At 43.0% G+C, this 12,742-nt stretch overlaps 1 protein-coding gene across 3 annotated transcripts; it reads right to left on the reverse strand.

Annotated features, from left to right (window-relative positions):
• Positions 1 to 4,826: 4,826 nt before the first annotated feature.
• On the reverse strand, positions 4,827 to 9,743 carry LOC133915934 (nuclear transport factor 2-like). Of its 3 annotated transcripts, none has more exons than XM_062359343.1 (9): positions 9,569 to 9,743; positions 8,118 to 8,170; positions 7,894 to 8,031; positions 7,259 to 7,807; positions 6,880 to 7,075; positions 6,684 to 6,805; positions 6,547 to 6,627; positions 6,099 to 6,162; positions 4,827 to 5,643 (listed from the first exon to the last, which is right to left on the reverse strand). In XM_062359343.1, the coding sequence occupies exons 2-9, from the start codon at positions 8,166 to 8,168 to the stop codon at positions 5,138 to 5,140; spliced, it is 1,707 nt and encodes a 568-aa protein (XP_062215327.1). In that variant the 5' UTR covers positions 8,169 to 8,170; positions 9,569 to 9,743; the 3' UTR covers positions 4,827 to 5,137. The 3 variants fall into 3 exon arrangements, with proteins under 3 accessions (XP_062215327.1, XP_062215328.1, XP_062215329.1); XM_062359344.1 differs by having other exon boundaries at positions 8,118 to 8,188; XM_062359345.1 differs by having other exon boundaries at positions 6,547 to 6,612; positions 9,569 to 9,742.
• Positions 9,744 to 12,742: the final 2,999 nt, after the last annotated feature.

Below are 12,742 nucleotides of genomic sequence, written 5' to 3' on the forward strand. Positions count from 1 at the left end.
AATGCGGACACGCGTCCTCATCTGTGACCTGAAGCATCTGTGCAAGCGGAAGAAGTTCTGCACGACCCAACTTGCAAATACATGACCTGATTAGTTACGACAAATTAAATAATCTGTGTAAATTGAACCATCTGCACGAATTGAGCCATCTGTACAACATGCCGAACCATTCCAGGTGCAGTTGCCAAGCTGTCTTTGGCGCATGAATACGTAAAATTGAAATACTCGAAGCATCACGCGTGGCGTGTAAGAAGCCACGGTGACGCGCGTCCACAAAACGATCGAGAAGCTCATACGACGCCTCCATCTCTGCAAAAATAGACCAACATAAAACACATAATTATTGTAAATTGATGATCTCATAATTAATACATCAACAACATAAACCATACACAAACTACTTTATAAGACAAAGATAACATAAATAATACAAAAATGAAAACACTTAGTTTTTACATCAAGAACATAAAAATTACACAAATAATACCACTTAGTTTTTCAATCAAGAACATAACAATTACCCAAAGAAATAAAGAAACACATTATTCCTAAATAGCATATCCGACAAGGTCTGCTCCAGTCCCGTGCACTGCTTGTCCTCCACGTGCAACTCTCTCACGTCTACTACCGGTGATTGGTCCTGCTCCAGCATCATGCGGTTAGAGTGTGGGCATTCCTTTGCCTTGTGACCATACTCATCACACTCAATGCACCTCCTGATAGGGCCACCAACTTCAACTTCATCCATATTGTTACGAATACGCCTAGTATGCAGTCGACCACCTTTTCCATAGGGATGTCTAAGCAACATCATAGGGGGTAGACATATCGGCATATCTCCATCGTAAACTGTCAAGTCACCATGCACACTGAATTCACGGAACTCTCTAGTCCAAGTCAACACCATATTTTCCTTCAAGTGAAATGGTGACACATATACTGAGCTTCCCACACCCACTTGTGATAATGCAGCTAGCAAATGAGAATATGGGACATGTAAAAGCTTCGGTTTGTTGCAGGAGCATTCGCACCATCCATTGAAAGCTTGCCCTACATTCATCTCATGAGTGACAATTCTGGTATCGCTCCCCACTCCTCCTTTTGATCTCAGGGTTATCTCAAAGCGGTGCTCATTGACGTCCATGCTACGAACCATATGTTGTACTGTCTTTGTGTTCTTCTTTTAGAGGTACTCCATCATCCGTTGGGCATACGGTGTACGCATTGTTGTACAGTGACTCACAGCAGCCGCATGCCTCTTCTGGTAGTAACCAATAATATTGTACAGCATTCCCTTAATGATTGCAACAATAGGGAGTCCACATAGCCCTCTGATGACCCAATTGTAAACATCTACTATATTGGTAGTCATGACGCCATACCTACCAAATAACACCAAAACAAATAGGTACAAGTTTCAAATATACTAGCTCATACTACACATATTCGATAAAGAAGTGGCCCAGTACACTAACCTAGCACCTTCGGTGTCATAGAGTAAGGACCACTTCTCCTTTGGCTCTGCCTCAATCCAGTACGAGAAACATTTGATGTTTCTTGCCGACCTTCTCATATTAGGAGGATCAATGCCTTCTCCAAGAGGTGGCAGCGCCTCCGGTACAGTGTCATCACCAATAGCTGGCTCCTTATTTCTTTCCTGCACGTGTGTCCTTGTTTCCTTATCCAACTCCTTCCACAAAGCATCAAACTTGCGAATTTGGTTCTAGCTGCACAGCCTCTTGAACATGTCCATCAGTGCTTTGCTCTTGAATTGCTTGTGAAAATTTGCTTCCATGTGACGCATGCACCACCTATTCTGTAAGTCATGCCATGGGAACAGCTCACTTGAATCTTCTTCCAGTGTCTTCATAGCAGATAAGATCCCAGCATACCGATCATATAGTATGCAAACGTTAGGTCGATCACAGACAACCCCAACCTTAAGATGCCTAAAAAACAAGAGCTAGCTCAACTTGCTCTCACCCTCCACAAACGCAAATGCCAAAGGAAGTATCTGGCTATATGCATCAACACCAATTGCAGTGAGAATCTGACCTTTGTACTTCCCAGTCAAGAATGTATCATCCACACAAAGCAAAGGACGGCAATGCTGGAAGGACTAAATACACTGACCTAAAGAAAAAAAAAAGCACGCCGGAAAATCCTAGGCTGGTTTTCATCAAGTTCAATCTCCTTGAAAACAGTATATGTGCCAGGGTTCCTAACCTTTAGAATTTCAAGCACACGGGCTAGGTTGCAATTAGAAGCCTCATATATACCCCACCACTTCTCCAAGGTTTTCAACTTTGCACGCCAAGCCTTTTGATAAGTAATCTCATATTTGAACTGTCATAATATTGATCGTTGGATGAACGAGCATTCCATGTCCAGCTTATGAATAATCTCAATGAACAATTCATTTGCAACTAGTGCAACAGTGAGGTTGCGGTGCTTTCGACCAAAAATTTTCAGCATACAATTGTGTTGAACCACTCTTGAGGCTACCCAGTGGGTCGGATGCTTTGGTTAGTATGCATGAACATAAAAGCTGCATCCAGGTGTTCTGCACTTGACACTGTACCTGGGCTTGAGACAGTAACAAATACCTCTCTGTGTGATGTCACTGCCCACCGTGCCACTGCATCCTTCATTTCAGACAGATTGGGGAACACCGGATTTAGGTGAACCATGCTTGAACCATATTCCCAATGGGAGTCATGGTTCTCCATAACTTGCATCCTTGCTTTGTCATGAAAGTTCCATTCATCTGGGATGACAGTATTAGAGCAGTCATCGTCTTCATCATCCTCATCATCACCATCATCTTCATCTATATTTACAGATTCCAATAAAGATTCTTCCTCATGAATTGTGTTATGCTCCACATTCTCGAGCTCCACAATGATTTCTTCAATTTTCTCCCCTGTATCAGCCTAACCCTCCTCAACCTTTGTCACCCGCCTATGCACAACAACCTCTGCCTCAGTCGTCTGCATTTTTTCAATTTCCTCCATCGACATTGCATGGCCGCATGTATCCTCTTCTTCCACTAGAGTTGCTGCACTGCTACTATCATTCGCTTCTCTTGGACATGGTTGCACAGGATGTTGGACTCAGCCCAACGCCTCCTATACCACTCCAACCATTTCAACCACTTGTCCGTCCGATGCACCGACTTTAACTCCCAACAAACTGGATTTAACGTACGAGTCCACATGCATTGCACCATAATAGAATAAATCTAGGGGTCAAGCTAAAAGTATTGGGTGAGCCATATTTTCATCTCCTTCAACCTTGTACCCTCAGGATTTGGATGCTCAAGGATGGTAAATGAAAAATTGCTCAAATCAATACCTACCGGACCGTTACGGATTTGATCATTATCATAGAATACTCTAAGATTTATAGAGTTTGACATAACTGTCACTAAAAAATGTATCAATTAGAAATAAAAATTAATTACATTCATACATTACGACTACCTTAAAATTGACTAACGCAATGGCCATGCTGACCCAACGTTTCTTGTCCTACAATGAAAAGTACTATAGTCTTCATTGCCTAAATCTAATCCATATTACTATCCTAAATCTACATCGGGGATATCATTATTAAATAAACATATTACTAGCACCAACAAATTTAATATAATTAATTCACAACAACTTAATAATTAATACCATTTGATATTAGGAATCTTGGAAATTTTCAAAAATATAATGTTCATCGAATTTTAAAATTTTAACATAAATACTTTGATGCTGCATTGCTTTTTGATCTCAAATTGTTTTATTGTTTTCTATTGCAAACCACTAGTTCTAAGTTACAAATAATTCAAAAAATACCGTACTTTAGTGTAACACATAATAATATAATCCTACAATATAATCTTACATACATCATCTTAACTAGAGTACTAATATCTAATTTTTACATGAACATAAAATTTATTTTCTTAACCTAATACTAAAATAATATAATATAAAGATTTCTACTAAAATAAATATTTACAAACGTCAAATCATTTTTCTACTTTCTAATTCAATCTAAATACAAATAGATCGATAAACATACATTAAAAACAACGGAGGCTCGCGACCCTGGCGTTGCCGTGGAGTCGGTTGCGGTGATCCCACGCGACATCACCAGATGCGATGATCTGGACGAGCCGTGGGTCGCCTAGATGGAGCGCGACGCACAGGACCTCATGTTCTTGAGCATCAGCGATGAACCCGTCATCCTCCCGGCCGAGAACCTCGAGATTTATGTCCCGGCGATTGGATCGGCCGATTAGCGTAAGTAGATTGGAGCAAACTGCATGATAACATGTTAGAGTATGAATGTAATTGGACAGTAGACGATAGAGTAGAGAATGAATTGATTGATTTTATTGCACTGTTATTGTATATTTATACAGATTAAAAGGATGAGAGTTGCTGTTGGGGGAAACATCCCTCCTCAAAAGACAACAGTAACTGCAAAGAGCGGTTGCCTGAAATTGATTAACAATAACAAATCTACATCTCTTCTTGTCTCTTAATTTTGACCGTGTGGAATTTTTAGCTAGTGGTACATTGTGACAAGATTTGAAATCATGATTTCTTGGTTGGCTGGGACTGGCTGTGTGTTGCCATGCTAACAAGTGCCAACCCGGGTACCACCTGCCCAGTAACTAGCAAAGAATGGCATCTCGTTATTGTAAACCGAACTAGCGCAGAGCAGTTGGGACAGTAAAAAATAATTACTGATGCTTCATATAAAGAATACCAGCATGTACTGAAGTAAACCAAGCAATCTTTGCATCTGCCGCAAGGTGACAATGGCAGTAAGGAGAACTTCAATCTCTTCACAAACTTAATAAGATTAGTGTCCAATTCCCCAATTCTGATCGGCTGATGACACAATTATGGACCATGACCAACCAATTGACACTAGCCAACGGCAACTAATCAACAAAATTCACCTACCACCAATGGACCACTGCCACTACTCAGATGGTAGCGACCTAATTAACACGGTACAGAAAAATTTGATGCCTCTCGACTGTGTGATCAGCAATGCTCTTACTATAATCCTTACACTCACTTGAATGTAGCGTTAAGCTTCCTACTTTGATGGAAATCACCTGGTGATACCTCTACGCAGCAACCGGAGGTTGCTTAGGGCCATTGCCGCGGGGGAACCTCCCATTCCCATTCTGGAAGGGTCCAGATGGATGGAAAGCGTTCCCATTGTGGTGATAGCCATTCCCTGGTGGTGGCCCCCGTCCATGGCCTGAGTAATCATTCCGGTTTCTGAAGTCATTCCTCCGGTTGAAGTTCTCGCCGTCACTCCTGCGGTTGAAGTTCTCACCGCCGTCACTCCTGTGGTTGAAGTTCTCACCGCCATTCCTGCGATTGAAGTTCTCGTCATTCCTACTGTTGAAGTTCTCGCCATCATTCCTGCGGTTGAAGTTCTCATCATTCCTGCGGTTGAAGTTCTCGTCATTCCCACGGTTGTAGTTGTCACCGCTTCTGTAGTTGACACTGTTCGCAAAGCCACTTCCTCGTCCTCTGAAATTATCACCACGGTACTCTCCCCTGCCAGATTGGAAACGGGAACCTCCACCATTATCACCACGAGCGATGACAACACCATTCACAACTGTGGAAAGAGTTATCATGCCAGATCAGATATCTCATTACTACAAATGTAATCGAATAGATGCAAATAAGCAGGCAGAATTGATGCAAAGTTTGAGAGTCCAATAACTCCATTTACATAAATGAAACAATAGCATCAAAATTGTTTAAGATTGGCCAGCACAAGAAACGATCATGGAAGAATGTTATTCCAAATATTCACCAGCACATACTACCAACCTATACTAAATTACTAATAACAACAGGGAACACATGGGTGAACAGGTAATAGCAACCTAAACCATCTTGCCATGTCCTCTACATAAATTTGCAAGACACGTGAACTTTTTCGACAAGTAGAAAAACGCGGAAGATGCATAGTATCAAATTGGAAGAATTTGGCACTGGTATCAAATTGATATTTTGACACAATACTTTTCATAGTTTACTTTCCTTCACATCAGGTAGATTGCTTACCACGTGTTGTGGTTCTTTTCTCCTCAACATAGACTTCTTTCTGACCCATATGAACCGGGGATGCCTGTATGACAATTAGGAATTACAACTCAAATTCAGAGTGTCACAACCATTGTCACAAAGGTTTCAAAGGCAGTCAAAATTATTGAATATCAGGCAGGAAAAGATTAAGCAGTTTTCTGAAATATCAATCATAAGTAGAATATCGTATCCAGCTGTACCATGCACACATTCAGTGAGTTTAACAGTCAAGTACAAATACGAATCCCAGTACAAATATATTTTAGGGGCCGACACATTTTCAACCCTCAGGCAAATAACAAACAAATGGAAGCAGTTGATAAACAGCACTAGCAAATTTTCGAAGTTCAAGTGTAGCAAGGTCAACAAAAGGGCACTAAATAGTACTAACATAGTCAGCAATAGAAGTACTGAGGAAAAGGCTAACCTCAATGGCTGCTTGCCTAGATTGCTGGGACACATATTCGATAAAGCCAAAGCAGAAACGATCAGCCTGCACACCAATGCCCTAAGAATTGTTTAAAAAAAACATCATAAATAGAACCAAAACAAAAAGACACTAACCTTATCGTGCCTGACTTGGATGCCACCTGGCTTGATAGCACCAAATTTCTTAAATTCTTCCTCAACCATTTGAACATCGGCATTGAAAGGCAAACTCTTGACAAAAACTGAATAGCCTTGCCCTGCAGAACATAATGTTAGTGCAGCTAATAGTGCCAAAAGGACAGCATATGCTAAAGTCAAAGCCAAAACTAACCATTACGAGAAGAGTCATTTTCGGCAACATTATCATCACTTGGAGTGGTTTCATTAGACTGGGTAGGTTTGGCAGAAGATTTTTCTGGACCTTCGACGGGCTTGGTGACAGATTTAGGCGCTGGCTTATGTTTGACAACTGACGGAGTTGCTTTGGCAGCTGGTGGAGTCGGTGGGCCCTCCTTCATGACCTTCACCTGTGAAGCAAGCCGTAGTAGGTATGTATTAACAAGAAGCAAACTAGAAGTCATAATAACTGGTACTGACCAAACCACTTTTGCATTACAATAAGAACAAGGCATCAGCAGTAAGGTACTTGAGTTACTAAAAACAGCAAGCAGAGTGCCAGAAAGAATCAGAGAGAACAATAAATAACTCACAATGGATGCATAAGATTTCTTAGGAACATCTGCCTGAGTTGAAGCAGGAGGGGGAGGAGCAGCAACTGGGGCCTTTTTAGGATCCTCTTTGACCACTTGCACAGGTGACTCGGAAGTAACATTATTTTCAATGGCAGTGCCATTCACAGAGGGGTTGATAACTTGCCCCTCCGTAACATTCTCAACTGCCAGATGGTCTGAGATCAGACTCTTGTCAGCTGGAATAGGTTCTGGTAATGCTGAACATGTTTCGGATCCAGATCTAACATTCTGACTGCTTTCATTTCCTTGAGTAACAACTTGATTTATCTCAGCCAGTTGTCTTTCTGATATAAACCTAAACACATCATTGAGAACAAAATAGCCACCACTTTCTTGCGGTGCTAGGAAGAACGACTGGGTAAATCTACGACAAAGGCCTTCAGATGAAGTCAAGGATCCAGTAACAGCAATGAGCACCCCATCCTTGTGAGATAACTGAGCATCTGCAGTCTCTATCTCTGTTAAGCAGTTAGTGAAGTCCATAGACATAATTTTTTCGTTGATGTCCTGCTCAGAAAAAAATGGAGCTATAGTTAATCTAAGTTTCAGAGGGTGTGACTACTATAGCAACAAATCCTCATACTAGAACTTACAACCAGAGTGGTCACAGACACCATGGTTCCACTGGAATCTGGTCGACCAATAATGCTTGAATCTTGATAGAACTTGTGCACTTGCTCCGGTTGCTCGTGTAGAATGTGGTAATATTGCTGAACAAATGCACCACTTATCTATAACAAATAAAATCACATTCAGCAAGACTGGTAATTATTGCAACTTGCAAGTACTAAACTGATCACAGGAGAATTTAGATTACCACATGGGGACTTATAGGATGGTTTACTGGGTTTCCTGCTTGCCCTGCCATTGCTAAAGGGAAGTACACGAGTGCACATTAGTGCCTTGTCTCAATAACAAATAAACAGATGAATACAATCACGATAGAAGCATTATAATAAAGTGAATAGCAGGGGAAGATTTGTTCAGAAGTTTCAAGAAATATATAGATGATTAGCAGCAACCTTGCAAAACCAAAAAAAAAATACAGTAAACATGGCACAAACGATGATGGATTATTAAACACAGTGTCTACAAGTACTGAAAACATCATAATTCAGCAATTGACTATATACATTGACATAAAATCTAATGCCTCACAAGAACCACTAGCTCAAATGCAGCTTGTAAAAATGGTCAATTAAAGGGATAAGGGAACAAAAAATCATAAGAACTTAAGCTCTGCACCCCCACACAAAAACCAAAAAAACTAGATTCCCATATATTCTAAATTACAAAGGTTCTGGTTTCATGAACCAGTAAAATTGCAGCTAAAAGTTTAAACAATAATACTCAAAGCCAATAGCACTCCACATCACCCACTCTCTCTAAGGAGATGACTAACATCTCCAAAATCATCTCTGTCATAGAACGATAAAACAACAAATTTGCATACCAACTCCTTGCACAAAAGTTCAATATGAAGGTAACCAAACCTTCACGAATGTTGTAACACAAGCTCCAGCCACATGAGACCTTTAAAATGATGCAGTTGAAATAAATTACAGTTACCAACAAACATGAGTATTATACACAGTAGATTCTACCTGGTATGTTCCACAGATTGCCTCAGGCAAATCAAACATCCAATGCACAATTTGGCTATTCTCGCAAATTTAAAGCGTTCAGATATTAAACATATAACCCACAGGGTCAATTTGTCCTGTTGAATAAGAGTAAAACAAACCCCGTGTCCACGAAAAGAAGCCGTTTTAATGTTGTTAATTAATACCCACATAAGCACAGAAATAGCATTGCATAACCAATCACTAAAGCGACAAGCAAGGCATCTGACAATGACACGATTTTGGCAAAATCGGAGAGGGAAGGGAGAGACTTCCATTAAGCAAAACTGCGATGATTACTAACTCGAAGATTTAATCAGATCATTCTAGTCATTCAAAAGAGACAACAGAAAAAGACTGACCCCTCAAAATGAAAAGCTGTCAATCCTAAAAGTCGTTTACTATATCCTCCGATCGAGCATGCGCAGGGGCAGGAACAGACAAATACAATAAAAAAAACGTCCCATTAGCACCACCGCGCGCCCAGGAAAAAGCCACCAAATCCCGCGGCCGACACGAGCAGGGGAACCCCCACAGAACCCTTCACGACGTGTCCCCGCGCCACGCCATTCGCGAGACGGATCGAATCCCTGCGTGTTGGGGAGAGATCGGCGCACGGGAAGGAGAAGGCGAAGGGGCAAAATACCTTAGTCGCGGACGTCGGGCGGAGCGACCCGATGGAGGAGGAGGGTGGGCAGGTGTCGCCGGCACCGCCACGGGACGACGCCGCCGGCGGATGCGGTGGTGGAGGCAGGAGGAAACCCTAGAAAAGTCTGGGGACGAGGCGGTGCAGTGGCGGCGGGGGCATCCGCTGAGTAGGCGAGAGGTTTATAAAAGAGCTGGAGAGGGTTTTGTCTTTTTACGGCGGTAAACGGAATTTGAGTAAATTTCAGAAAACTGAAAATATTTTAATAAAATTATCGTAAAATTACAGATTTGAGTAATAATTTTATAAAATTACAGATTTAATGTTAAAATTATCATAAAACTATAAATACTTTGATAAAAATTTTGCAAAACTACATATATAAATAATAGTTTTACAAAACTACATATTTAGTGCCGATTTTATCGCAAAACTACATATAGTTTAGCAAAATTATCACAAAGCTACATATTTAAACAATAATTTCATAAAACTATAAATTTAATGTTGATTTTATCACAAAACTACATATTCTAAAGAGTTATTCCCAGCCATGTAGTCTCATAGTATCTTCGAGTGCTATCTCTAGAAAAAGTTGGTCTGACGAACATGACGGGAAACCTTGGCATGACTTCCACCAAACCGACAACCATAACATCCATGAGTACTGGCTCTAGAAAAAGTTGACCTATGTGGAAGTTGAAAAAACAGCCAAGCAAAAAAAGGTTCACATCATGACCCAAACAGGGATTCTGACTCGTATGACAGCGAGAATGACACAAACACAACGTCTTTTCAGCCAGGCGAAAGGACAATAGATCACATGTTCAATGGTTCCACGTCATACGAGTCTAAGTGGCAGTACAAGACACTAGCCCGAGAAGTCCTAGCCACTATTCCTAAGGGTCGTCAAGCTATAAAGTGGTCAGACACCGAAATCTCCTTTGGCAAAAAAGACTATCATGATAACTTCGTACGGCCAGATTGCCTCTCGATAGTGGTCAAGCCTACGATAAACAATTGTAAAGTTTGTGGCTACAGGCGCTTTGTGAAATGGGTTGAATATATCATTGGTGATCTGTGGTAGTACTTAGATTCAAGTATAATTGCATAAGTGTAGTTTGATTGCATTTTCAAGCTTTGTGACTAGAATATCCAGGTTGAGCCCGAAACTTCTGAGTAAGGCTAAAAGTTCTGGATTGAATCTAGAGGTTTCGGATTTTGTTTAATCCGCATTGAAGTTTTAATTTTCAAGAACGCTTATTCATGCCCCTCTAGGCGACATCTCGATCTTTCGCATTGTCAATGTAAAGAATATAGGGGTCCCCCACCGGGATGGCACGCAACGATCAGTTTTGGACAGTATCCATTTTCATTCTTTAGCCCATGACCTACGTGCGACCAGTCGATGCCAGTGCGACCACAGCCATGGCCTTCGCAGGATTCCCCGCGACCAGGTACTCATCTAGGCCAGTCAAACCTCATTTAATGCCGCTACTCACGCTGTTTTCCTTCCCCATGCAGTCCACTCCAGCTAAGGCGGCATGGTCGGCACAGAGTTACCGTATCCCATCCCGCAAACATTAATTGTTGCGGGATAGGCTCGCAGACGTGACAAGGGGCACAACAGGCACGCGTGGGAAACCTGCGATAGGACAGAGCAGGCTGGGCGCTTTAGGCACGACAAACGGGGGTGCAACCGATGGACGGGATGGGCGCCGTAGGGACCCAGGGTAGGCACAACCTATGTATACTTGTAATGACTATTTATATCAATTCTTTAGGCAGGTATGGGTCTTTTTGTTGAGCCCACCTGAAAGACTTCTACCATATCTTCTATAAATAAATAGAGAGAAGAATACACATGAGGTAGGGCTATTCCCCTCACCCGGACGTGACGGTGCGGAACCCCACTGTGGTGGCACTGGGCCTGATAGTGGAAAAAACTGGGGCACCCAATAAACCCCCTGTGGAGGTGTAGGGGCAGTCGACGAGGCTGAAGAAGGCGCCGATAGATATTGCGGGGTAGGAGGCTCAGCTAACATCTGGACTAAGCCTCCAGAGCGCTGCCCTCCAGCTGAGGACGATGCGGGCTCCCAACGCAGCTTGGAGTTGGGGTTCTTCCTGCACAGCACATCCTTGTGGCTCTCCTAGCCACATAAGAAGCACCTCCCCCGCCAAGTGCACTCGCTGCGACGATGCGGATCACCACAACAGAAGCAGACCATGCACATGCCAGGGTTGGCAAAGGGGCGGGTCTGAGGCACACTCCCTCCTGGAGCACCCGATGGCCCAGAGCTGCCACAGTAGGGCTGGTAACGATAGCTTTTCCCCCTCCTCTACATAGGGCCACTAGAATGGCCCCCCTCTCTGCAGGGCCTCTGTACTGGTCTCTACTAGAAGTCTTACAAAGATCATCGGTGTAGCTGAACTGCAACTCTACACCAAGCACCTGCTCCACCATCGAACAGAAGTCAGTGATGGGGAAGGCACCAAGTGTGTGGCAAATGACAGGGCGAAGCCCCTGCCGAAAGTGTCGAGCCTTCTCCGCCTCATCGTGCATCACATGGGGCACGAACCGAATGATCTGGTTGAAGCCAACCTCATACTCTGTCACTGACCCCCTGTCTTGAGTAAACTACTCCAACTTAATATGCATCTTGTCGAGGAAAGCAGCAGGGTAGAACCACTACTCATATTGGTGGGCAAACTCCTCCTAAGAAGGACTGCCCAACACCATGAACCTGGAGGCCAACACACTGTCCCACCAGATCTGAGCCTCTCCCGTCAGCAGCTGAGTCACAAAGCGCACACAATCCTGCATCCCCACCTCAGAAGCCTCAAGTTGTTTCACCATATAGGCCAACCAATCTGTTGCCTGGATTGGACTGCCAGACTCGTCGAAGCTGTCGAGCTTCAATCCAACCCAATCTCGTCGCTTTATCCCACTTCTAGGCCTACCTGCAGCGGTCCTAGGCACCACAGCGGGGCAACCGGCACAAGCAGCATGACCCTGGCTCTGATACCAGCGTCCTCAACACCACCTCCTGCATCTCTCTTACGACCGCAACCAGGTCTACCTGACCTTCAACCTCTAGCAAGGGTGACTCGGCCACCAATTGCGCGTCGCCACGCCCTGGCGTTGCAGTGCGACCACGTCCTCCCCGCCCTCAA

This window comes from Phragmites australis, chromosome 4, assembly GCF_958298935.1.
Source record: "Phragmites australis chromosome 4, lpPhrAust1.1, whole genome shotgun sequence".
NCBI classification, from domain to species: Eukaryota; Viridiplantae; Streptophyta; class Magnoliopsida; order Poales; family Poaceae; genus Phragmites; species Phragmites australis.